The sequence below is a fragment of the Rhinatrema bivittatum genome, chromosome 1 (assembly GCF_901001135.1).
Source record: "Rhinatrema bivittatum chromosome 1, aRhiBiv1.1, whole genome shotgun sequence".
Classification (NCBI taxonomy): Eukaryota; Metazoa; Chordata; class Amphibia; order Gymnophiona; family Rhinatrematidae; genus Rhinatrema; species Rhinatrema bivittatum.
This window is the reverse complement of record NC_042615.1, coordinates 757,601,542-757,627,644: the sequence shown is the minus strand read 5'-3', so window position 1 is coordinate 757,627,644 and position 26,103 is coordinate 757,601,542. Positions and strand designations below refer to the sequence as shown.

The following is a 26,103-nucleotide window of genomic DNA, read 5'->3' as shown; positions in this document are numbered from 1 at the left end:
ACTGCCCACGGCCTAACTGCATGGGTTCTTCCGTCTTAGCCACAATAGGGGCCCTATTGGAGGCAGGGCTAGTGGCTGGTGGTGAGCGGGAACGAACCCGAGAGGGTTTCTTGGGCATACGATTCTACCGGTGGCACTCTTGGAGACGATGATCAATTCGTCCAGTTAGATCGATGAGCTGCCAATTCATCCTTTAGCTGTGGGGAAAGTCCATCCAGGTAGATAGTTCATAGGCAGTCTTCCTGCCAGGAGAGTTCTGTAGCTAAGGTCCGGAATTTGATCGTATAATCAAATAAACTTCTTTGATCTTGTCGAAGATGCAACAAATTCGTGCATGCCGCCCAGGGTCATCAAAAGTCCGTCAGAACACAGTCACAAATCAAGACAGTTCCAGAGGAGCGAATCCGATTGCTTCCATAAGGGCGAAGCCCAAGCCAATGCCTTCCTTTCAAGATGGGACAAGATGAAGGTGACTTTCATGAGTTCATCTTGAAAGATGGAGGACTGCAGAGCAAACTGCATGTAGCATTGGTTGATGAACCCTCTGCAGAATTTGGAGTCACCAATGAAATGAACCGGAGCTGGTAGGGCCAGCACAGCTCTAGGAGTAGAGGGAGTCAGCTGTTGGTGAGAGGAAGCTGGTACTGGAACTGAATTAACGGACAGGGCATCAAGCCGGGTGTGGAGACGCTCAAGGGAAGAGGCCAGTGCCTCGAGAAACTGTCGCTGTTCTCGTACCTTTGAAGCCAGGCTTGGTATAGCCAGGAGGGCACATAGCTCTGCCGAGTCCATGGCCTTTGCAACCTGTTGCACCAGTGGTGGACACCTGGGCTGAGGTGGGGCTGACGCTACCCATAGGAGGGATCCTACAGGTCCCCACCATCGGCAGGCAGAGTGGGCTGAAGGACGGAGGCCAGCTGGCACTTCACCAATACCAGCCCTCGTTCCCCACGGGTTGAGCCTTTGGGTACCTAGGTGGGCCTCCGTATGTCGCCGTCAATGGATGGATCGAAGGGTCAGCCCAGAGGCAGCAATAGTGATGAGAAGAAGTCTGTAATGGATGAGGCAGAGTCCTGGAGACCCGGGCACCAATAGGAACAGAGTCAGACAGAAGGCACTCGAGCAAGAACAGGCCGAAGCCTGAATAAGCCAAGTCCAGGACGTAGTCTGAGGGAGCGTCGTAGGCAAGCTAGTGTCAGGGCTGGTGGCAATCAGGAGGCAGTGGCAAGCAGGCTGAGGTCTGGATAAGGAGAGAGTCAAAGACATAGTCAGACAATGCAGAGGTCTGGGCTTGGAGAGAGGCAACGGCGTAGTCAGGCAATGCAGAGGTCCGGGCTTGGAAAGAGGCAACGACGTAGTCAGGCAAAGCAGAGGTCCGGGCTTGGAGAGAGGCAATGGCGTAGTCAGGCAATGCAGAGGTCCGGGATTGGAGAGAGGCAACGGCGTAGTCAGGCAATGCAGAGGTCCGGGCTTGGAGAGAGGCAATGGCGTAGTCAGGCAAAGCAGAGGCCGTGTCCGAGGAAGCAGTCCAAAGGTAGAAGGAATCAGGAACGTGGATCAAGGAGAATTGGAACAGGAGACAACGAAGGACAGAAACCAGGAACGCAGGGAGGATCACCAGGAGGCAACGAATACACGACCAGCGTGGAGACCTGTTGCAAAGGCAGTCCTAGGGAGTGGAGCCCGGACTTAAATACCGGAGCTCCATTGATGGCATCATCCGGGTCGCGGGCAAGTTCCCGCCACGGGCCCTTCATAAGTCGTAGTGGTGCGCGCGTGCCTAGGGAGGGGCGCAGAAATGAACGGTGGTGTCTCTCCACGGACCAAACAGAGAGGCCTGACGCGGAGCAGGAGCACAGGGATCCGTAGCTGAGCCGGAGTCACCAGGGGTGGCCCGAGGACGGAGCCTGTGGCCCACCACCGCCAGGGATGAGGAACCAGGCACTGGATTCAACTGAGATAGGTGAGGGGCCGGGCTGCGGATCTGCTGCGGCCGGCACACATAACACTGTCCCATTCATAGCATGCTAGTGGGCATCTTAGTTCATCCAAATGCTTGAACTCTTCCTGCAATTGATACCTACCAACTGCCCTGGTAAGAATACCTCTCTAAGACTGTCCATGTACATTCAGATAACACCTACCGGTTACCCTTCTAAAAATACCTCTCTAGAACACTCCCCATCTTTCGAACTATTGGTGTCTTAGAGCTAGATTCATCAAAAAAAGTGGTTGTGGCATGGCTAGGCAAATTTTCAGCCTGCCACATCGCATCACAAATTAAAACATGTGGCGTTGCAGCATTGTATGCTGTGTTTTTGGTTGTGCTAATACCTTTTTCCCCCATAGTGCCCAGAAGAAAGATGTAGGTATTTCCAGCGAAATTTCCTGCACTAAAGTGCGATAACGCATGCAGTGCTACCAGCCCCTAGTTTTCTATAACCCCGCCCAAACTCCTCCCACTTTACTAGAAATTTAGAATTTGCATATGCAATTTGTGATGCACTGTTTATCACGGGCTCCAGATCCCCCCCCCCCCCAATGCCCACCCCAACTCTTTCTCTTCCACGCCCTCTCCTCCGGGTATGCTTCCATCGTAGTAGCCTAGAAATGGCAGAAGCTCCAGCAGAAACGTCAGTCCCGGATCGTGGTATGAGGCTACTGCGATCTGGCAGAACAACTACAAATAGAAGTATAGGCATGGAGGGTAGAAGGGAAAGAATTAGAGTGGGCCTTGGGGGGAATCTGGAGCCCGTGAGATGCGATTAAAAAAATAAAAGGGGAAGTAGGAGCAGGGGGTGGGGGAGGGGGAACTCTCGGCCCTAATATTTTTTTTTTAAACATGAAATGGGCCATTTTGGGGAGAGGGTGGCAAGTTCGACCCTATAGGGCCTTTACAACTCAGATGTGAGGGATTTAGCCAGTTAAGTCTAAACTGCAGCCACACGAGGCCGGATAACATTAGACTTGCTTCCAAGCAGGTCTAAAGTTATGTGGTTAACTTAGCCAGATATACCCAATATTTGTCTAAGTTAGCTAGATAACAGGACCCCTCCCTGGAATGCCTCCAAAACACCCCTTTTATATTTGGCTAAATAATAGCTGGATAACAACATATCTGGCTATAATTTAGCCAGATCTTATCTGGCTATAATTATCTGGCTATAATTTAGCCAGATAAGAGGCTCAATAAGCCCTCTAACAAATTTAGACAGATAACTTGTGAATCATCCATCTAAATGGCTTTTGAATTTCAACCTCTTAAGGTTTGATTATGATTTAAACTATGCGCATGGCCTAGAAAATGATCTTCTTCCTGGCAGGGAATCTTGGACCCCAGTTGTGACTTAACAATAGGAGTGCACTCTAGTTTAAACCTTATTTGATGTATGGTCTTTAGGTTTTGTGATGGGACACTAGCCCAGGGGTTACACTAAGGCAACAGAAGACAAAATGATTTGCCCAAGGTCACAAAAGTGTCAGTGGGAGAAGTGCGATTTGAATCCTGATATCCCTGATTCACAGACTATTGTTTTAACCTTAGGGAATGATATGAGGGAAAGAGAGAGAGTTAGCATTGGCATAATTAGGAACGAGGGGAGACTTTGAGAGTCAGAAAAAAGGCAGCTGTTTGTTGGGGAGGAAAGGGAGCCAGACTGCTGGAGATTGATAATGGTATTTGCCTAGTGAGGGGGAAGAGAATGGCCAAGATGAGGGAATAGAGGGGAGAATTGAGAAGGCGATGGGCTAGGTCAGAGAAAACTGGTAGAAAGAAGGAGGAATGAAATCTAGCTATAAATATTCAGATGTAGAGCTCTCATTCATCAAATTTTTCTCCATAAGAGAAAGATCAATGTTAAAGAAATATAGGGAAGAAAGTGAAGACAGGGAGAGAGAATAAATAAAAAATGGAAAAGAGATGCTGGACAAGGAATAAGGAGAAGAGTGACAAGAGGTTCGCAAAAAACAGACCAAGACCAATGTAATTAGAAAAATAAAATGCCTAAACAAAAGGTATAAAAATAAGCATTATATGTTTTTAATTTAGCAAATGGAATATGTTAGTTTTGGGAATGTACATCTCTATATCTTTGTATTTTGCACAGTATAGAAGGAAATGACTCTGTGCACTCCTCTGGGTCGGAGGATGGCGCGCCAGCAGTCTGCTGGCGCGCATAGATTTACGTCTGCTTCTCGCAGGCTTAAATCTACGGACAAAGGTAAGGGGGGGTTTAGATAGGGCCGGGGGGGGGGGGGGGTTAGGTAGAGGAAGGGAGGGGAAGGTGAGGGGAGGGTGAAAGGGAGTTCCCTCCGAGGCCGCTCCGATTTCGGAGCGGCCTCGGAGGGAACGGAGGCAGGCTGCACGGCTCGGCGCGCGCCGGCTGCCCAAAATCGGCAGCCTTGCACGCGCCGATCCAGGATTTTAGAGGATACGCGCGGCTATGCGCGTATCTTATAAAATCCAGGGTACTTTTGTTTGCGCCTGCTGCGCAAACAAAAGTACGCGATCGCGCAGTTTTTAAAAATCTACCCCTATATAATCAGTGCAAAAATACCAAATTTGCATATAGGAAATATTCTAAGTAAACATCTTAATTAATGCATCAAGCCCACAGAGTTCACAAAATATATTGTTAATGAAAATTATAGACTTCTTTTCTTGATTAAGAACATGAATGAATATTGCCTACTTTACATCTTCAAAGAGTCAGCTCATAGGTCAGTAATGAATAAAGAATAAGAAATAAGGCCTTTCATACCTTCACAAAGTCATGTGTTAAGCCAGCAGTGAGTGAAAATTCAAAATGTATGTAGTAGTTACAATCTCCAAAGATGAAATGAAGTCCCTATTGAATCAAATAGACTGAAAGGGTTTGATAATATAGCCCTGACAAATGTCCTCTGGTTCACCAGCTAGTAGCTTCTTCAAGGGGAAATTAAATGGAGCAACATTAAAGAGAATTCCCAAAAGCAAAAGGACTGCATCATGACTGACTGTAATCACACTATCACAACTCCATTTGTGAATGACTAATGATTTTAAACAAAAAGCACTTATCTGGTTATGTTCATCAGTTCTTTTGTTTTACTTGTCCAAGCCATGATTAAAATCAAAGCTTTCAAATGCAAAAACGGCAGACTCTCAGAATGCAGTAAACATGCTTGCCTAATCCAGGTTTTCAAATACTAAGATGACAAACTCGCAAAAGACTGTAGACCTGTTCAATCATGCTCCCAGAGCAATAGGAACCCACTCTCTGAGTTGACCTCCAAAGCATTTGAAAGAAGTATGCAGGTGGGCTACAACCTCCCAAGTACCTGGCCGACTGCTCTAAGAAGAGGGATGGGTGCATATTCAGGCCTGAAGTTGGTTGTGATGGTTTCTGGAGTTGACTACCGAGGCAGCTGGAAGAAGTATACAGGTGAGCTGCAATCTCCCTGGTACAGCTGTTGGGGGTGAGGTTGAGAAAAGATGAGAAGGTAAAAAACTGTGGGCATATCTCATGCTGTCTACTCTCTGAGGGATGCTGTTGGCCCATTGTCTCCATGGTTATGTGGCTGCTCACTGGATATGACACTTTTTTTTAAGTCTATGCCTGGTCAGGCTTCCAGACTTAAAGCTCTCAAATGAGTGAGGGACCAAACCAGAGTCACCTCAGGAGCTCAAGCTGTGTGTCTGAATCTTCTTCTAGTCTTCTATCTTTTTTCTTTTTTTTTTTTTAGAGTTATCCAGCTAATTAGCAGAGTCTAAAATCCAGCCCTGTTCACCTATCTAAATAAGTAGTTAGTCGGCTAAGTGGTGGAGGGAAAGGGTCATAACAGGGAGTAGCTACTTATCCAGCTGACTTAGCCAGATATGTATTGATATTCACACTTACCCAGCTAAGTTTATCGGATAGGTTTGTCCTGCTATTCAGTTTTGTAGCCCTGTGGGAAGAACAATTCATAAACCTAATAAATAAATGTTCAGAGGCACAGCTGCACCCTGAATATCCTGGCTAAGTTAGTCGGATAAATTTATCTGACTAACTTGCAGGGTCATTCATCAAAATGCATTATGGCATTATTGCAGATGTTAGGGCCCTTACGCCTGTGATAACGCCATAACGCATGCATTATTTATCATATCGTGAGATGTGTATGCACATTTTGTTACGGTCTGGATGTGGATCCTTGGGCCGACCGGCTGGAAGAGACGGTCGGAAGGCAGACACGCTCAGTGAGGGATGGATCTTCACCTGGAAACCCGTGACCCTACCAGAGGAGCTGTTAAGGCCCGGGTCGCTAGGACTTAGGTGGCTTCGCCCTGGAAGTCCGAGGTCCCCCCAGGAGGAGCCCATAGGGACCCGGACCGCTGGGACTTAGGAGAGTCACTGGCGTGGACGAATACCCGGAGTGGACTGGGGTCAGGACTGGCGGCAGAAGACAGGAACGAGGTGGCGTACCGGAGTCTGGGCAGGCAGCAAGAAGCGGATCCGTGAGGCGAACCAGGATCAGGACAGGCAGCAATCAGGCAGAATCGTGAGACAAACCAGGATCAGGACAGGCAGCAATCAGGCAGAATCATGAGACAAACCAGGATCAGGAACTCAGGATCAGCAACTAACTCTCTCCAAGGAGTGACCACGTTGCAAGGCAAAGCTGAGGAGCCAGGTGCCGGTTTAAATAGTCTGCCGGCGTCTGACGTCAAGAGAGGGGTGGTTCAGCACTTCCGGGTGCTGGACCTACAAAGGCTGGCCCTTCGCGCGCGCGCGCGTTCCCCAGCGGGGGGAGGAGCCGAGAACAGGACGCGACGGCGTCTCCACGAGGGAGACGCCGCTGCCATGCGGCCAGGGAGGCCTCTTGCCACGCGGCTCGGGGTGCGGTCGGGGAGCCCGGAGGCCAGGTAAGGACCCGGTCGCTGCGCAGGCGACTGGGGTCGCAACACATTTTTAAATTTTAGTCAAAGGGGAGGAGTTCGGGCAGGGTTTATGAAAATGAGGGACATTTAATGTGCATGCGATACCGTAATGCACATTAACACAGTGAAAATAACTACACCTTTTTTTCCTGGCATTAAGCTGTGCGATTTGCCTGAAATGGGATTTGTGATATTTATCGCAAATCCTGTTTCGGGTGGAAGGGGAAGAAGTGGGGAGAGAGAGAGAGAGAGAGCCTCTGGGGTGGCACACATATTAAGCATCTATTTATACCATTATAGGTGGGTCAACTAGTAACTTGACGTGATGTTTTGGTGGTGGTCTAGGGTTTTGGGGCCAGCTTTACATGCACAGTCAGATGTAAAAACAGCACAGTACACATTAGTGAAGATTTGATGTGATTTTGAATGAAGAAAGCTACACAAAGATGAGATTTCTACAATGTACTCTCGCCCTAGCTTGATAGCCTCACTTAGATAGGGGAACAGATGTGTTGCTGGCAGGGCCAGAGGAACCACTAGGTGAGCTAGGCCTGTGCCTAGGGCACCGAGACTTAGGGGGCGCCGCGGCAGGTGGCAGAATTTTGAAAGGGCAAAAATGTCCTTTCAAAACTCTGCCAGCCCCCGACTCACCCTCCCTCCCCCCCAGTGCTACCCTCCCAATGCCCCCCTGGTGGTCCAGCAGAGGGCCCGGGAGCAATCTGCCTCTCCTGGGGCCTTGGCTGCCACTAACCAAAATGGTGCCAGTGAACTTTAGCCCCTACCATGTGACAGGGGCCAGCCAATGGCACCGGTAGCCCCTGTCACATGGTAGGGGCTGAAGGCCACCGGCGTCAGGGGAGGATTGGCCTATCAGGGGATCAGGCTTCCCCCGGTGGGCCGGTCTAGCTGATCACGTGGCCGAAGTCTCCGGCTGTGCTGATCTTCTTTCTATGTGTGTGTGTGTTTCTGTATGGGTGTATGTGAGGTATGTTATGTGAGAAAGGAATGGAGCTTCTGTGTGTGTGTATGTGGTATGTATATCAGAAAGGAATGGAGCTTCTATGAGTGTGTATGGGAGAAAGGAATCTGCCAGTGTAAAAAAATGAAATGTGATAATACATATACCTCAACTTTTGTGCTGGTAGCGCAACTTTTGAAAAGTTGGATGAAAGATGAAATTACTGAATTTTAAGCATCCTTCTGGAAAATAAAATTTAACAAAGTGGGTAGAGACAAATACTTAAGCAAAAAAAAAATTAAAGTATTTAAAATGTTCATCTCAGCAAAATCACAAATTTAAGATACTGATGCCAGGTGGGGTTTTTTATTGTTTTGGTTTTTTTTAAGCATAATTTAAGCATGAAGACTAGAATAGTTCCAATCTGAAATGGTTTTGCTTTTTTTTTTTTTTTTAAGCCTTTAGAAAATGTATATTTTTAAATGACTAAGACTGGAATCTTCCCATTTAAAAGGGAAGCTGACTAAGGATGTCTTTCTGTTCCATATCTCCCACATGAATAATCATACGACTGATAGTTTGAAGAAAGACACTTGCTTTATTGCCTGAAAGTGTAAAACAAGGGAAGCTGTACGGTGTGGGTGGCTGTCCCTTGGGAGGACAGAACCTGAAGGAAGGGTGTCATTTTGCCTTCTAATAGGAATGTGGTTTTCTTATTTAAGGGTTGGGAGCATCACTTTCACTTTTAGTAAAAGTGAAAAATCATGCAAGTCTGAAAGCAAGGTGTTTCTGTGAAAGTGTAATGTGTATGTGAGACAGGGAGGGTGCTTCTTGAATGTGAAACAGGGAGGGTGCTTCTGTATGTGTGTAGTGTATATGTGAGACAGGGAGGGTGCTCCTGTATGTGTGTGGTGTATATGTGTGTCAGGGAGGGTGCTTGTATGTGTCAATGTGTGTGTGCGAGAGAGATGGAGAATGTTTTTGGCTGGCTTGTGGCTGTGAGAGAGGGCATGTGTGTGATTGAAAGCCTGTGTGTAAGTAAGAGAGCGAGAGCATTGTGTGATTGAGAGAGACTGGCCAGAGAGGTGACATGTGTATGTGTGAGAAAGACTGATCAGGGAGATGACTGGTATGTGTGGGCTTGTGTGTGTGAGAGAGACTGGTTGGGGAGATGATTGGATTGTGAGAGACAGAAACTGGTCCTGAGGGTGTGACTGGTGTGTGTGTGTGTGTGAGAGAGAGAAGAGACTGGTTGTGGTCCCTAAGGAAGAGGACTGTGAAGACAGCTTCAGCAGCTACTGCTGCTTCTGGTATGACCTGCAAGGGAAATGAGTAGGAGAATTTCTGGAGAGGGTAAGTAAAGGTGGCTTTTTAAGTTCATTTTTCTTGATTGACTACCATTTTAATTATTGGGTAGTATGTGATGTGTCTGCTGTTATAAATATTTTATTGGTGTTTGGTAAAGCTTTCAAAATTTGCATGAGTCTTTAATTATTGGATATTCTGTTCATCAGCTGTTTTGAAATTATTTTATTTGTATTATTTTATAATTATGATTAATGATTTATATATCTTGATTTTATTGATTTGTTTCACGAGGAATGGTGAAATTTTTGTTTTTCCATTGTTACACTGTATAGAGTCTGGCGTGATGCGTTTTACAGTTCAGATTTTGTCTGCATATTTCTATTTATACTTTATGTGGCTTTATTCTGTATTTGGTGAGGGTTTGTGTTCTGCATGCAAAGACTAAGATGAAGCATTCTTTTAGCATGTGGTTTCTCTGTAAGGATCTATAGTAGCTTGGCCTGTTCTGTTTTCCTGATAGGATAGTGTATTGATATTTTAGATTCTGGTGTAATATTTGTGATATTCTTTTTCATAAGTAGGGTTGTTATTCTTTGAGTATTGGCAAATAGTACTGTGTTGATACGGGAGGACCATGCCAAAATATATCACAATAGGTATGATGCCATACGAATTCCAAGATGCAAAGTTTTCTTGTTGGCATCACAACAGTGCATGAAAGTATCATAATAACTTGTATATTAATTTTACCTCAATGTCATTTTTCATGTAAAATATGTTATAAATGAATAATTTAAAATTGTGTATGGGGAGGGGACGCCAGACTGTAAGGTTTGCCTAGGGTGCCTAATACCCTTGCACCGGCCCTGGTTGCTGGTATTCTTGGCTCTGTCCAGTGCATTTGACTTGGTGACCATGAAATTTTAATTGCACACTGTCAATCTTTGGGATCGGGGGGTTTGGTTTTAAAATGGATTAGCAGCTTTCTAGCAGATAGAAGGCAAGTAATGTTTTTTCAGGGTCACTATTCTTTGCTACGATTGGTACAGTGGGGTGTGCCCCAAAGCTCTTCTTTATCGCTGCTTTTATTCAATATTTACCTGTCCCCTTTGGGTGCTCTCATTCACTCCTTTGGTTTCATTCCATTTATTTATGCGGACAATGTACAAATTGTTTTTCCATTGGGTAAGGACCCTCAACAGATCCTTTTTCACTTAGTAAATATTTGAAAGCCACAGAAGGAGTAAGAGGATATAAAGGGGTGGCAATTCTCAATTTTTTTGTTTTTTCATTTGTTTATTTCAGTTCAGCAAACAAACCAAACTGAAATACACATTAAGGGGTAGATTTTATAAATTTACGCATGCGCGTACTTTTGTTCGTGCACCAGGTGCGAACAAAAGTACGCTGGATTTTATAAGATACGCGTGTAGCCGCGCGTATCTTATAAAATCCGGGGTCGGCGCACGCAAGGCTGTACACATTTGTGCAACCTGCGCGCGCCGAGCTCAGCGCGCACTGGCTGTTCCCTCCAAGACCGCTCCGAAATCGGAGCGGCCTCGGAGGGAACTTTCCTCCTGCCTCCCCTCCCTTCCCCTACCTAACCCCCCCCCCCCCCCCCCGGCCCTATCTAACTCCCCCTACCTTTGTTGGCAGATTTACACCTGCCGAAAGCAGGCGTAAATCTGCGTGCGCTCAAGCCCCCAGCGTAAATCTGCGCGCACTCAAGCCCCCAGCTCAAGCACCCAGCTGAAGGCGTTACCAGCACCTCCTCCTTCACCAGAGGAAACTATGCAGATCAATCGCGGGTGCTTGTCTCCTGAAGAGTGCCTCTGACGAAAGAAAGAAGGCCTTTGCCTATACTGTGGTGGTTCCGGACACCTTCTGCAATCCTGCCCCGTGCGACCGGGAAACTACAAAGCCTAAGCCTGGTGGGGGTCCCGAGCTTGGGTGCTACTGTTACTGGCCCCCAATTACTACTCCCTGTGCCCCTCTTTAGGGAATCTTGCCACTATCGCACTCGTGGACACTGGGGCGAGTGGCAACTTTATTCTGGAGGACATTGTCACACTCCTCCAGATTCTACTTCAACCTCTGGATGTGCCCCTCTGCATTGCATCCATCCAGGGAAAGCACCTCCCTGGATGCATTACTCATCGCACTGTGGCCTTCCACCTCACTGTGGGAACCTTCCATGAAGAGGAGATTTCCCTGTTTGTCTTGAAGCATTCCACGCATCCAGTAATCTTAGGACTTCCGTGGCTCCAGGTCCATGCACCTCATTTTGACTGGCAATCCCTGCAGTTAATTCAGTGGGGATCCCAGTGCCAGAACCACTGTCTGCGACAGGTGTCTCCAGTGGTTACCGTTCTGAACTCTGCAACCCTTTCCGGATTTCCTGCTCCGTATTCTGACTTCAAAGATGTGTTCTCCAAACAAAATGCTGACATCCTGACTACACTCAGAAAGTTCAGTTGTCCCATTGAGCTCCTGCCAGGCATCACATCTCCCAAGGGCAGAGCCTACCCCCTCTCGCTTCCGGAGACCCAAGCGTTGTCAGAGTACATTAAGGAGAATCTAGATAAAGGATTCATTAGACCGTCCGATTCCCCAGCAGGAGCCAGATTCTTCTTCGTGAAGAAGAAAGATGGCAGTCTACGTCCTTGCATAGACTACCATGGGCTAAACGCCGTGACTCGCAAGGATCGTTACTGTTACGGCTATGGCTGCTGTGTAACCGCCTCACCACCAGGGGTCCCTCTAGAGCTGGCTCTCCTGACAGACCCAGTCCATCTCTCTTGTTCACTCTATCTTCTAGTCTTGCCTTTATAACCCTGCCTGACAGTTCCCTTGGTGCTTCGGCATCGAGTTCGCCTGGGCTCCCTGCTCTAGCCTTCCTTCCTTGCTTGCTTGCTGTGCGTTTGGTCCCTGGACCTTGCCTTGCGCGGCCTTCGGGCCTTATTCCTTGCCTTGCGCGGCCTTCGGGCCTTATTCCTTGCCTTGCCTGGCCTTCGGGCCTTCTTCCTTGCTTTCCATACCTGGCCTACGGGCCTTCTGACCTGCCTTGCCCTGCTTGCTATGTGTGGCCTTCGGGCCTTCTGACCTGCCTTGCCCTGCTTACGATGTGTGGCCTACGGGCCTTCTGTGTGTGTGTGTGGCCTACGGGCCTTCTGACCTGCCTTGCCCCGCTTACGGTGTGTGGCCTACGGGCCTTCTGTGTGTGTGTGGCCTACGGGCCTTCTGACCTGCCTTGCCCCGCTTACGGTGTGTGGCCTATGGGCCTTCTGTGTGTGTGTGGCCTACGGGCCTTCTGACCTGCCTTGCCCTGCTTACGGTGTGTGGCCTACGGGCCTTCTATGTGTGTGTGGCCTACGGGCCTTCTGACCTGCCTTGCCCCGCTTACAGTGTGTGGCCTACGGGCCTTCTGACCTGCCTTGCCCCGCTTACAGTGTGTGGCCTACGGGCCTTCTGTGTGTGTGTGGCCTACGGGCCTTCTGACCTGCCTTGCCCTACCTCCTGCCCTGACCCAGCCTGAACTCAGACACTGCTATCTGCCGCCTGCCCTGACCCAGCCTGGACCCAGACACTGCTACTTGCCGCCTGCTCTGACCCAGCCTGGACCCAGACACTGCTACTTGCCTCCTGCCCTGACCCAGCCTGGACCCAGACACTGCTACTTGCCGCCTGCCCTGACCCAGCCTGGACCCAGACACTGCTACTTGCCGCCTGCCCTGACCCAGCCTGGACCCAGACACTGCTACTTGCCGCCTGCCCTGACCCAGCCTGGACCCAGACACTGTTTCTAGCCATTCCTGTCTCTCTCCACCTGGAGCCACCCTTCTGGGTGGTGCTCACTACTCCAGAACTCAGCCCAAGCGTAACAGTATGCCGAAGCCACCAATTTCCAGGGGAAGAGATAGGTCTTGGTACTACCGGTGAGCCAATTTTTTCTTTGTCCTTCTACTCACAGTATGCCACAGCCTCCAAGTTTTTATGTCTGTGCTTGTTGCCAGACTTTGAACTATCCCAGTTACAAGAACTGTCTGGCCTGTCAACTCTCAGACCAAGAACACTGGGTATGCAGCAGTTGTTGTAAGAGGAACGTCTCAGTCTATCAGGAATGTTTAAATTGTCTAACTCCAAAACCAGGGTGGTGGAAATGCTCCTGTATTCCATGTTTGTTACCACCAGGCAAACCCTGCCCCCATTGTGCTGCTCTAGGACCAGCTGTTCCATTAGAAAAAACAATCAGCCCTCCTAACCGGTATTCTGCTTCTGGCTCAACTAAAACAGACATTTTAACTGGCAGTTTGTGGATAGAAAAACCCAGGACTTACCTGGCCAAGAAGGCTTCTGTGATACCAGTGCTAGAGCCTCGGGAACAGGTTTCTCTAAAACGGAGAGAGTTGATTAACTCTAGCAGGGCTCTGCTTCCCACAGCTGCTGTTGAGACACTAACGAGCACCTTCCCTAGACGTCCTAGAACTGCCTGTGCCTTCTCTAAACTGCTCCTCCAGAAACAAAATCAGGAGCTTCAGACTTTGGCTCGAGGTATCAAGCTCATGGCAGTACAATCTGTGTCTTCCATGCGCACTACTTCTAACCTTGCTGCTCTGCCATCTGAGCCTGCCGCATCACCCCAAGAGGGGTCCAAGCCTGCTGCATCACCCCGAGAGGGGCCCGAGTCTGCTGCATCACCCCGAGAAGGGCCCGAGTCTGCTGCATCACCCCAAGAAGGGTCCAAGCCTGCTGCATCACCCCGAGAGGGGCCCAAGCCTGCTGCATCACCCCGAGAGGGGTCCGAGCCTGCTACATCACCCCGAGAGGGGTCCAAGCCTGCTGTTTCACCCCGTGAGGGGTCCAAGCCTGTTGTTTTACCCCGAGAGGGGTCCGAGCCTGCTACCTCACCCCGAGAGGGGTCCGAGTCTGCAACATCGCCCTGAGAGGGGTCCAAGCATGCTGTTTTACCCCGAGAGGGGTCCGAGCCTGCAACATCACCCCGAGAGGGGTTTGAGCCTGCTGTTTCGCCCCGAGAGGGGTCCAAGCCTGCTGTTTCGCCCCGAGAAGGGTCCAAGCCTGCTTCATCGCCCCGAGAGGGGTCCGAGTCTGCTTCATCACCCCGAGAGGGGTCCGAGTCTGCTTCATCGCCCCGAGAGGGGTCCGAGCTTGCTGTATCGCCCCGAGAGGGGTCCAAGCCTGCTACAATGCCCGGAGAGGTGTTCAAGCCTGCTGTTTCATCCCGAGAGGGGCCCGAGCCTGCTGCACTACCCCGAGAAGAGCCTGCTGAACCGGTCCTGCTGCCGCCCCCGGAGGGGCTCGAACCGGTCCTGCTGCCGCCCCCGGAGGGGCTCGAACCGGTCCTGCTGCCGCCACCTGAGGGGTCCGAACCGGTCCTGCTACCGTCCCCTGAGGGGTCCGAACCGGTCCTACTGACAGACTTTCTGACCCAGCCATCTGAGCCTGCCGAACCAGCCCTGCAGCCGCCCCCGGAGGGGCTTGAACCGGCCCTGCTGCCGCCGCCGGAGGGGCTCGATCCAGTCCTGCTGCTGCCCCCGGAGGGGTTCAAACCGGTCCTGCTGCCACCCCTGGAGGGGCTCGAACCGGTCCCACTGACAGACTTTCTGACTCAGCCATCTGAGCCTGTTGAACCGCTCCAGCTGCTGCTGCCCCCGGAGGGGTCCATACCGGTCCAGCTGCCACCCCCGGAGGGGTCCGGACTGGCCCTGCTGTCGTCCCAGGAGGGGTTATGGACTATTTTGCTGCCCAAGGTGGGGTTCTTGTCTACTGTATCACCCCAGGAGGGGTTCTGGACTGCTTTGCTGCCTCGGGAACGAGTTGAACCTGCCGCATCGCCCTCGGAGGGGACTAATTTCATTATTGAGTACCCCCTGCACAAATGGGACCCAGGAGGAGGGGGAGGCCTTGAGGAGGGGGTACTGTTACGGCTATGGCTGCTGTGTAACCGCCTCACCACCAGGGGTCCCTCTAGAGCTGGCTCTCCTGACAGACCCAGTCCATCTCTCTTGTTCACTCTATCTTCTAGTCCTGCCTTTATAACCCTGCCTGACAGTTCCCTCGGTGCTTCGGCATCGAGCTCGCCTGGGCTCCCTGCTCTAGCCTTCCTTCCTTGCTTGCTTGCTGTGCGTTTGGTCCCTGGACCTTGCCTTGCGCGGCCTTCGGGCCTTATTCCTTGCCTTGCGCGGCCTTCGGGCCTTTTTCCTTGCCTTGCCTTGCGCGGCCTTCGGGCCTTCTGACCTGCCTTGCCCTGCTTGCTATGTGTGGCCTACGGACCTTCTGACCTGCCTTGCCCCGCTTACGGTGTGTGGCCTACGGGCCTTCTGTGTGTGTGTGGCCTACGGGCCTTCTGACCTGCCTTGCCCCGCTTACGGTGTGTGGCCTACGGGCCTTCTGTGTGTGTGTGGCCTACTGGCCTTCTGACCTGCCTTGCCCTACCTCCTGCCCTGACCCAGCCTGAACCCAGACACTGCTATCTGCCGCCTGCCCTGACCCAGCCTGGACCCAGACACTGCTACTTGCCGCCTGCCCTGACCCAGCCTGGACCCAGACACTGCTACTTGCCGCCTGCCCTGACCCAGCCTGGACCCAGACACTGCTACTTGCCGCCTGCCCTGACCCAGCCTGGACCCAGACACTGTTTCTAGCCATTCCTGTCTCTCTCCACCTGGAGCCACCCTTCTGGGTGGTGCTCACTACTCCAGAACTCAGCCCAAGCGTAACAGTTACCCTCTGCCCCTCATCAGCGAACTTTTTGATTGCTTAAAAGGAGCTAAGATCTTTACAAAATTAGATCTCCGAGGGGCATACAATCTTGTACGAATCCAGCCAGAGGACTACGAGTACATAGTAATACCTTTTGGACTTTGTAACGACCCTGCGGTCTTTCAGCTTTTGATGAATGAGATCTTCCGGGACCTACTATGCTCATTTGTCATGGTATATCTGGACGATATACTGATCTTTTCCAAAGACCTGAATTCCCACCGTTCACATGTTCAGACAGTCCTCCAACGCCTCAGAGACAACCACCTCTATGCAAAATTAGAGAAGTGCATCTTCGAACAAACCCGCCTTCCATTCCTGGGCTACATCATCTCCAATCGTGGCTTCACCATGGACCCTGAGAAACTTGAAGGTATTTGAGATTGGACTCAGCAAGTAGGCCTCCAAGCCTTACAAAGATTCCTTGGGTTTACAAACTTTTACAGGAACTTCATCGCTAACTACTCCACACTAGCTGCTCCACTCATGGCCATGACTAGGAAAGGTAGTAACCTCCAAGTCTGGAGCCCCAAGGCTCAATCTGCTTTCCTCGCCTTGAAAGAGGCCTTCTGTACCGGACCATGTCTATGACACCCAGATCCCAACCATCCCTTCGTCGTCGAAGTTGACGCCTCCGCCATTGGGGCAGGGGTGGTCCTGAGCCAATATTCTTCCAAGGGGGTCTTAATACCCTGCTCCTTCTACTCACACAAGTTTTCTGCCACAGAGCAAAACTACACGACTGGGTATTGTGAACTCTTAGCTGTGAAATTGGCCCTTCTAGAATGGCACCCCTGGTTAGAAGGAGCGCAGCATAAATTCACGATATTTACAGACCACAAGAACTTCGAACACTTAAAGGAGGCCCAGCTCTTGAATCCAAGACAGGCTCACTGGGCGCTGTTCTTTGAATGATTCCACTTTGAACTCCGCTACCACCCAGCAGCAAAGAATACCCGAGCAGGTGCTCCCTTGAGCCAGAAGATACACCCGAGACTCCTAGACACATCTTAGACCCAGCATGCATATCCCTCGCAGTTAACAGCATGGTACCCGCCGGGAAGACGATGGTCCCATACCGACTCCGGGAGCGTGTCCTTCACTGGGCCCACGACTCGAAGTTGGCCGGGCATCCTGGCCGGGCTCGGACCCTTGAGATGTTAAGAAGACATTACTGGTGGCCTAGCATGGTTAAAGACTCCCGTAGTTATGTGGACTCTTGGCCCATCTGTGCACAGCAAAAACCCCCGACTGGTCGTCCGTGGGGACTCCTCCCTCTTCTGGCTCCCAACTAACCCTGGTCAAGCATCTCTACTGACTTCATTGTCGAGCTGCCTCCATCAAAGGGCAATGCAGTCATTTGGGTTATTATTGACCGCTTTTCAAAGATGGCACATTTTGTTCCACTACCCAGTCTCCCTCGGCTCCTGAACTGGCAAAATTCTTCCTAAATAACATATTCCGCCTACATGGGTTACCCAAAGAGATTGTTTACAATCGAGGGCCACAATTCGCCGCCAAGTATTGGCAGTCACTTTGGGAGGAGAGCCCAGGCCGGTAAGGGGGAGGCCTAGAAGGGGGGGTACTGTTGCGCATCCCGGCCGTGTCTGCTCTGTGGCCGGCCCTGTTCACCTCGCTCTCCCGTCCATGAGCTCTGGGCTCTCCTCCCAAAGAGACCCAAAGAGATTGTTTACAATCGAGGGCCACAATTTGCCAGCAAGTATTGGCAGTCACTTTGCAAAAGGTTTGGCATTACCTTAAATCTGACATCGGCCTACCACCCTCAAGCGAATGGACAAGATGAGAGGACAAACCGCTCTCTGAAAATGTTCCTAAGAACTTACGTCCGATCAGCAGGATAACTGGGCCGACCTCTTGCCCTGGGCCAAGTTATCCCACAATACTCATGTTGCCTCTACTACTGACACCTCGCCCTTCTCTGTGGTCTTTGGCCGCCAGCCACACCTGCCTCTACCTGTACCGCTCTCTGTTCCCTCACCTGCAGCCCAGTATACTGCACAGACAATATGCTGCATATGGAATCAAGTCAAGGAAAGACTGACCCAGGCGGCCGAGTGAGCCAAACACTTCTTGGACACTGATCGTCGCACCGCACCCCTGTTCCGACCCGGCCAGAAGGTTTGGCTGAGCACTAAACACATTCCGACACAATGACTGGCCCCTAGATTCATCAGGCCATTCCCTGTCATCCAGCGCACAGGAGCGGTCACATATCAACTACAGTTTCCCGCTTCCATGGGGATCCACAACACGTTTCATGTGTCCCTTTTAAAACCATTAATCCTGTCTTGGCCTTCCCAAAGGCCTCCTGCACCCACACAGCATGATACTGAACCCGAGAACACCTTACAAGTGAAGGAGGTATTGGACGTCAGACGATGGAAGGGTCATTGGGAATACTTCCTCTCGTGGGATGGCTTCGGACCGGAGGAGAACTTGTGGGAGCCCTCCCACCACATCTATGACAAAGATCTCCTGTCGGAATTCCATCGGGCTCACCCTGACAAGCCCAGGCCAGTAAGGGGAAGGCCTAGAAGGGGGGGTACTGTTGTGCGTCCCGGCCGTGTCTGCTCTGCGGCCGGCCCTGTTCACCTCGCTCTCCCATCCATGAGATCTGGGCTCTCCTCCTCCACAGCCGCAGCCAGTTTGCGGTGTCCCCAGCTCTCCCGCTCTCAGTCTCCAATGCAGGCCTCACAGCGGAGCTCCCGTTGGGGCTCTGCGTCCTCGGCCCCGCCCCTAGGTGCGCACGTGGCCAACCTGCAGCCCTTTAAAGGGCCAAGCACGGGAAACCCCGCGAGGTGCACGCTGATGACATCATAGAGACTCCATATATAAGGCAGGGCTCAAACCCATGATCCCTGCCTTGGCAATCAGGTCATACACTCTGGTGTTATCTAGTTTGACTGTTCCAGTATCTCCTGTTCCAGTGTCTCCTGTTCCTGCATCTCCTGCTCCTTCGTCTCTCCATTCCGGGTAGTACCCTTCGGACTGATCTCATGGTACTGACCTTTGCTTTGATCCTGACCTCGTCTGACTGCTGCCCGGATCTTGACTTCTGCCTGTTCACTGACCACGTCTGACCGCTGCCTGGAACCTGACCGCTGCCTGGAACTTGACCTCTGCCTGACCTGACTACTCCCAGATTGACTAAAGGTATTGACCCCTGCTTCAGCTGACCATTCTGGACTGACACTCTGTCCTTGATCCTCGCTATCCACTTGGACTCTCTATTCTGGCATCCTGTGACCTCTGGACACTCTTGTTTGAACATCGACCGCGCACCCTTGTTCATGGTGGGCACGCCCCTGTGCTTCCTCTCAAGGAGACCCAGTGAGGGCCACCTAAGACCAAGGGCTCAACCTGAGTGAACCCTGAGTTGCTATTGGCGAAGCTCCAGCTAGCCTCTGTCTCCTCCTGTGCTCCGCCTCCTGGTGGCAGGCGCTCTCTGGGTCCAACCGGAGGGCTGAACCAATCCTGCACCAGGCCAAGGGTCCACCTCCAGCACAACACATGGCACAAGGAAAGCTAGCATTTTTCATGGGGTAAGGGGCAAATTTCAGTTTTCACACAGAATGTTGTTTTATATGAAGACTAGAACGTTTATTATATCCAATCTATGGTGACATGTTTTGTGCCTTTTGTTTATCATCAATTGAAAGGCATTTTGAGATAATTTTTCAAAGGTTTAATCAGCATCTAGTAGTGCCTTGGAGGAAGAAGATCTCATGATCAGATAGCATGAACCTAGTGCAGCAGGAAATGATCCTGTAGCAAGGACCTGCTTTCCAGTTGGTGCATTGTCCTCTAGTACCAAGAATGTGTCTCCCAGGGCTACTGACCAGGAGGGAAGGGTAAGGTCAGCCGTCATAGTTGATTATTAGGAATGTAGACAACTGGTGGACGTGAGGATCACCTGGTAAAATGTCTACCTGGTGCGAAGGTGGTGGACCTGATGCGTCACCTAGATAGAATTTTAGACAGTGCTGGGGAGGAGCCGGATGTCGTGGTACATGTGGGCACCAATGACATAGGAAAATGTGGGAGGGAGGTTCTGGAAGCCAAACACCATGCCTCCTGTATATAACATTTATTTTGTATACTATACTTAAATTGTATATTATTTAACCATTTCTATTCTCTCCTATCTTCTTCCCTCTCCAAGTTAGGCTACCCTTGTTAAATGTAACTGTACCTTCAATCACCACAGTTCTAGTTTCCTATGTATATAATGCACTCCTGTTTTATGTAAACCAGCAAGATATGTTCTCATGATTGCCGGTATATAAAAATTCTAAATAAATAAAATAAATAAATAAATTTAGGCTCTTAGGTAGAAAGTTAAAATTCAGAACTTCCAGGATAGCATTCTCTGACATGCTCCCTGTTCCACGTGCAAGACTCCAGAGGCAGGCAGAGCTCCAGAGTCTCAGAGCATGGATGAGACGATGGTGCAAGGAAGAGAGATTCAGTTTTGTAAGAAACTAGGGATCCTTTTGGGGAAGGGGAAGTCTTTCCAAAGGGATGGGCTCCACTTAACTAGGGTGGAGCCAGGCTGCTGGCACTAACCTTTAAAAAAGAGAGAGAGCATCTTTTAAACTAGAACAAAGGGGAAAGCCAACAGTTGCTCAGCAGCATATTATTACGTGTGCCGCCCACGGCAGACCCGCAGCATGGCCCTCTCACCTTCTTACATGGACTCCAGCTCCTGGTTCCTCTTCACTGGCGGCGGTGGGCCACCAGTTCCAACCTCGGGTCGCCTCCGGTGCCTCCGGCTCTGCCATGGTCCTCAGTGTTGCCAGCCAAGATGCCCTTGCTCGTCGGGCCTCTCCGTGTGGCCTGCGGAGAGATGCCGCCATCTGCACCACACCCCTCCCTAGGCGCACACGCATTACTAATCCTTTTAAGGGGCCCGTGGCAGAAACCTGGCCATGGCCCCGGATGTTGACGTCAGACTCCTCCGTGTATATAAGCTCAGGCCGTGCTCCATAGCATTGTCTTTGCAACAGGTCTCCTCGTACTTCGAGTACTCATTGCTGATAGAGAATCCTCTCTACTTCATGTTCCTGACTCCCGTGGTTCACGGTTCCTATCTTCCTCATTCCTGCCAAAGCACCGTTTAAGCTGTTAACTCGTACGTTCCATGGTAACACTACTTATTTATTACCGGCCTTTCTTCTTTCCAGCTTGTTGTAAGCTTCCAAGTTCTCTCTCCCTGTTGATTGTAACTTTGACTTATTCCTACCATTGTTATCTTTCATTTTACTTGAATTGCTACTCCAGTTATTCCCTTGTTATATTGTAAACCGATCCGATATGGTTATTTACTATGAAGGTCGGTATAAAAAACTGTTAAATAAATAAAATAAATAAATGTGTTGGATTGACTCTGGAATTCGACTCTGCTTCACCTGACTACTCTTCAGCCTATCTCCAGCCCTGGACCTCTGCTACGTCCTACTCTTCAGCTTATCTCCAGCCCCAAACCTCTGCTATGCCTGACTATGCCTGCCTTCTCTGTGCCCTGACCATTGCCTTGATTGACTATGCTACAGACTTCTCCATGTCCAGAATTCTACATTGCTTGCCACTACCTCTGCTTGCCGCCAGCCCTGATCCAAACCTGTCAGTGCCGCTTCCTTTAGCCTACTCCCTGGATGTGGACTTACAAGACTCCGGCCTTTCTTTGCTTGAGTGCCTCCAGTTACTCTCTGATTCCATTGGCACCTAAGTTCCTGTACCAAACCCAGACCAGGGTAGGACTATGCCACCTATCGACTGCTGTCTCTGGGCTGAACTACTTCTCCTCTCAAACCAACCTCGAGGCCCAGCTAGGTCCTGCTGGCCCAGGCACCCAAAGGTTCAACCCGCGGGGATCGAGGGCTGGTATAGGTGAAGCTCCAGCGGCCTCTACCTTCAGCCCACTCCATCTGCCGATGGTGGGAACCATAGGTCGCTACTTACGGATTGTATCAACCCCACCTTGGCCCAAGGATCCACTTCTGACGCATCACGCATGGTTTGGAGGGTGGTATCTTCAAAGAATACTAATGAAGCATTACAGTTAGGGCATTCCAACAGAGAGGTTCCTTCCAATAATAAGAAAAGTAGTCCAAGTGCCTATAATTAAAAACTCACCTGAGCTAAAAGCTTTCAATTTATCCCTGTCAACTGAAAAGCAGAATGTAAATACAAACAAAAAACACACTTTGAAATGTTTGTATGCTAATGCCAGACGTCTAATGGGAGAGTGTATAGCAGTGAATGTTGACATAGACTTAATTGGCATCTCAGAGACATGGTGAAAAAAGGATAACCAATGGGATAGTGCTATTCCGGGGAACAAATTATATCACAATGATATAGAGGAGCAACTCAGTGGCGGGGTGGCACTTTATGTCCGGGATGGCTTAGAGTCCGACAGGATAAAGTTCCTGCATGAGACTAAATGCACAATTGAATCTTTATGAGTAGAAATCCCTTATGAGTTGGGGAAGAGTATAATGATAGGAGTATACTACCGTCCACCTGGCCAAAATGGTGAGATGGACAGTGAAATGATAAGAGAAATTAGGGAAGCTAACCAAACCAGTAGTACAGTAATAATGGGAGATTTCAATTACCCCAATATTGACTGGGTAAGTGAAACATCAGGACATGCTAGAGAGATAAAGTTCCTGGATGGAATAAATGACAGTTTTATAGAGCAATTGGTTCAGGAACCAATGAGAGAGGGAACAATTTTAGATCTAATTCTCAGTGGAGCGCAGGATTTGGTAAGAGAGGTAATGGAGGTGGGGCCGCTTGGCATTAGTGATCATTGTACAATCAAATTTGATTGACTGGAAGGGGGACAGTAAGTAGATCAATGGCTCTAGCACTAAACTTTCAAAAGGGAAACTGATAAAATGATAAAAATAGAAAAAAACTGAAAGGTACAGCTACAAAGGTAAAAAGTGTGCAACAGGCATGGACATTGTTACAAAATACCATCATAGAAGCACAGTCTAGATGTATTCCGTGCATTAAGAAAGGTGGAAGGAAGGCAAAACAATTACTGGCATGGTTTAAAGGTAAGGTGAAGCAGGCTATTTTAGCCAAAAGATCTTCATTCAAAAATTGGAAGAAGGATCCATCAGAAGAAAATAGGTTAAAGCATAAGCATTGGCAAGTTAAATGTAAGACATGGATAAGAAAGGCTAAGAGAGAATTTGAAAAGAAGTTGGCCATAGAGGCAAAAATCTCACAATTAAAAGTTTCTAAAATATATCTGAAGTCAAAAGTCTGTGAGGGAGTTGGTTGGACCATTATATGATCAAGGGGTTAAAGGGGCACTTAGAGAAGATAAGGCCATTGCAGAAAGATTAAACGATTTCTTTGCTTCGGCGTTTATTGAAGAATATGTTGGAGAGATACCCGTTCCGGAGAAGGTTTTCATGGGTGATGATTCATATCAACTGAAGCAAATCACAGTGAATCTGGAAGGTGTGGTAGGCCTGATTGACAAACTGAAGACTAGTAAATCACCTGGACTGGATGGTATACACCGCAGAGTTTATTTATTTATTTATAACTTTTTTTATACCGATATTCGTGGAGACATCATGTTGGTTTTCAGTGGAGTTCTGAAAGAACTGAAAAATGAAATGTCAGCCCTATTTTAATTAATTTATAACTTATCATTAAAATCATCCGAAGTAGCTGAAGACTGGAAGATGGCCAATGTAACCCCTATATTTAAAAAGGGATCCAGGGGTGATCCTGGAAACCTGACATCAGTGCAAGGAAAAATCATGGAAAGTGTTATAAAGAATAAAATTTGATCACATCACTCATTATGCTTCTTTCCAGATCATTTATAAATATATTAAAAAGCACCGGTCCAAGTACATATCCCTGAGGCACTCCCCTGTTTACCTTTCTTTTTAGTTTTCTTAGAACTTAGATAGTCATGTTTAATGGGACACAGCCAACATGGATTTACCCAAGAGAAGTCTTGCCTGACAAAGGTGAACCAGTAGATGTGTTGTATTTGGATTTTCAGAACGCATTTGACAAAGTTCTGCATGAGAGGTTCTAAGAAAACTAAAAAGTCATGGGATAGGAGGCGCTATCCTTTTGTGGACTGCAAGCTGGTTAAAAGACAGGAAACAGAGAGTAGGATTAAATGGTCAGTTTTCATAATGGAGAAAGGTATATGTACTTGGACCGGTGCTTTTTAATATATTTATAAATGATCTGGAAAGAGGCATAATGAGTGATGTGATCAAATTTGCAGATAACACAAAATTATGCAGAGTAGTTATATCTCAAGTGGATTGTGATGAATTGCAGGAGGATCTTGTGAGACTGCGCCAACACGGGTCCGTGTTTCAAACTGTCGTTCTTCATCAGGGCAATTATATCCCAGTCGGTTACAGCAGTTACATTTGATCAGGAAATGAGTCATTTCCTGTGTTGGCTGAGTTTTGAAAAGTGGCACAGAGTTTTGCTAACTGCTTTTGGACAGTGTCTCATGACAAGTGAAGCCTGAAATTATCTGTACAGAGTCCTCAATAGAGAACATTAACCATGGGAACTGATTTATCAGATAAGTTACGACATTGTTCTGAATGCTACATTGTATTTGCAATTGCTTTTTAAGTGCAAAGAAAAACCAAAAAAGATGTGGGACACTAACATAGTCTGATTATATATAAGGCTGACGGTTTTTGTAGTGTTTTGGTACACTCTACTGATGAAGCCTGGTATGATGGTCTATTAACATATACATTGAAAAGTGTGTTATAGGTGGAGTATTTTGTAGGTGGTTCATATGTACTATTAGCCATATAACAAGCAGATGATCAAAGACAATATATGCAGATATCTCATATTTCAAAATAGGTTGGGTTTGTAAAGGCTGAAAAGTATATACATACTTTGTAAATTAGGTGCCATATTGGATATGTGCCCTTCTATGTGCTTACCTGTCACTGGGGCACCAAATCTTCCAGTCATAACATCAAAGAAGCTACCAATGTTAGTCTCCACACTGCTGAAGATTATCCCACTGTTCTGATTACTAAAGTGGGTTGCCATGGATGCCATAAATGCAACCTAGAATAGAGATGGTATACAAAGTATAATTTTACAGGTGAAAGGAGATATAAGAGGTAATAGAAAAGACACATAACAACAATAAGAGAAACTTTGTTCCAATTTCATTAATTTCTATGATCATCACAGATTTCTGAATTTATATGATAGATTATTTATGGTATAAAAATTCCCGATAGTCCACGAAACGCTGCGCGTGTCAGCAAAAAGTCTCGGCGTGTCACCTCTGACACGCGTGTCATAGGTTAGCCATCACTGACCTAGGGCATGTAGGAGAGGCCACCCTAGGTCAACCTAATACCTCTCCCAAGATTTTAGTCCCAGTCTCTTTGTCCTATGGGGACACCTGCTTCACCTTCAGTCCTTCTTGGACACCGGTGTAGCTGGAAACCTTTTCAATGAAACAATAGTACAAATGATACAGGCCCCCTTGGACCTTCTATAGACCCTCCTCATGGTATCCTCAGTATCAGGAGAACCGTTACTAGGCCGAATGATCAAAACCACGGCACTGCTCCTGATACAAACAGGACTGCTCCACCAGGAGTGGATCAGTTTCTATATCTTGCCAAAGGCAATCAATGGCTTGATCCTGGGCCTATCCTGGTTGGTGCAACACTGTCTGCAAATTGATAGGGCCTCCTTGCACATTGACAAGTGGAGTTCCTCTTGTCATGAACACTGCCTGTCTTGAGTCCAGCCATCTACCCTTGGGGTGCAACGCTGTATTCCATGGCTACTAGGACTCCCACCATATGCCAAGCTCAGTGATATGTTCAACAAACAGGTGAAGGTCTTGCCACCTTACTGCTCCTTCAGTTGTGCCACAGACTTGCTCCCTGGCAAGGTTCTGTCCAGAGGCAGAATGTACCCATGATTTGCTCCTACTTTTCAAGGAAGTTCTCCCCCGAAGAGAAAAAAACGATTCTATTAGAAACTATGAGCTGCTAGTGGTCAAGTTGGCCCTGGAAGAATAGCGACATCTGCTGGAAGGAGCTACGCACCCAATAACCAAATACATGGATCACAAAAACCTTGA

At 48.8% G+C, this 26,103-nt stretch overlaps 1 protein-coding gene across 2 annotated transcripts in view; it reads right to left on the bottom strand.

Moving 5' to 3' along the window:
* Positions 1–26,103, bottom strand: part of C1QTNF3 (C1q and TNF related 3) — a 96,813-nt gene that overhangs the window by 46,915 nt on the left and 23,795 nt on the right. For both annotated transcript variants that reach the window (XM_029579079.1, XM_029579087.1), the window contains exon 4: positions 24,935–25,064. In XM_029579079.1, the coding sequence (XP_029434939.1) occupies positions 24,935–25,064 (130 nt within the window). The remainder of the gene's footprint in view (positions 1–24,934; positions 25,065–26,103) is intronic.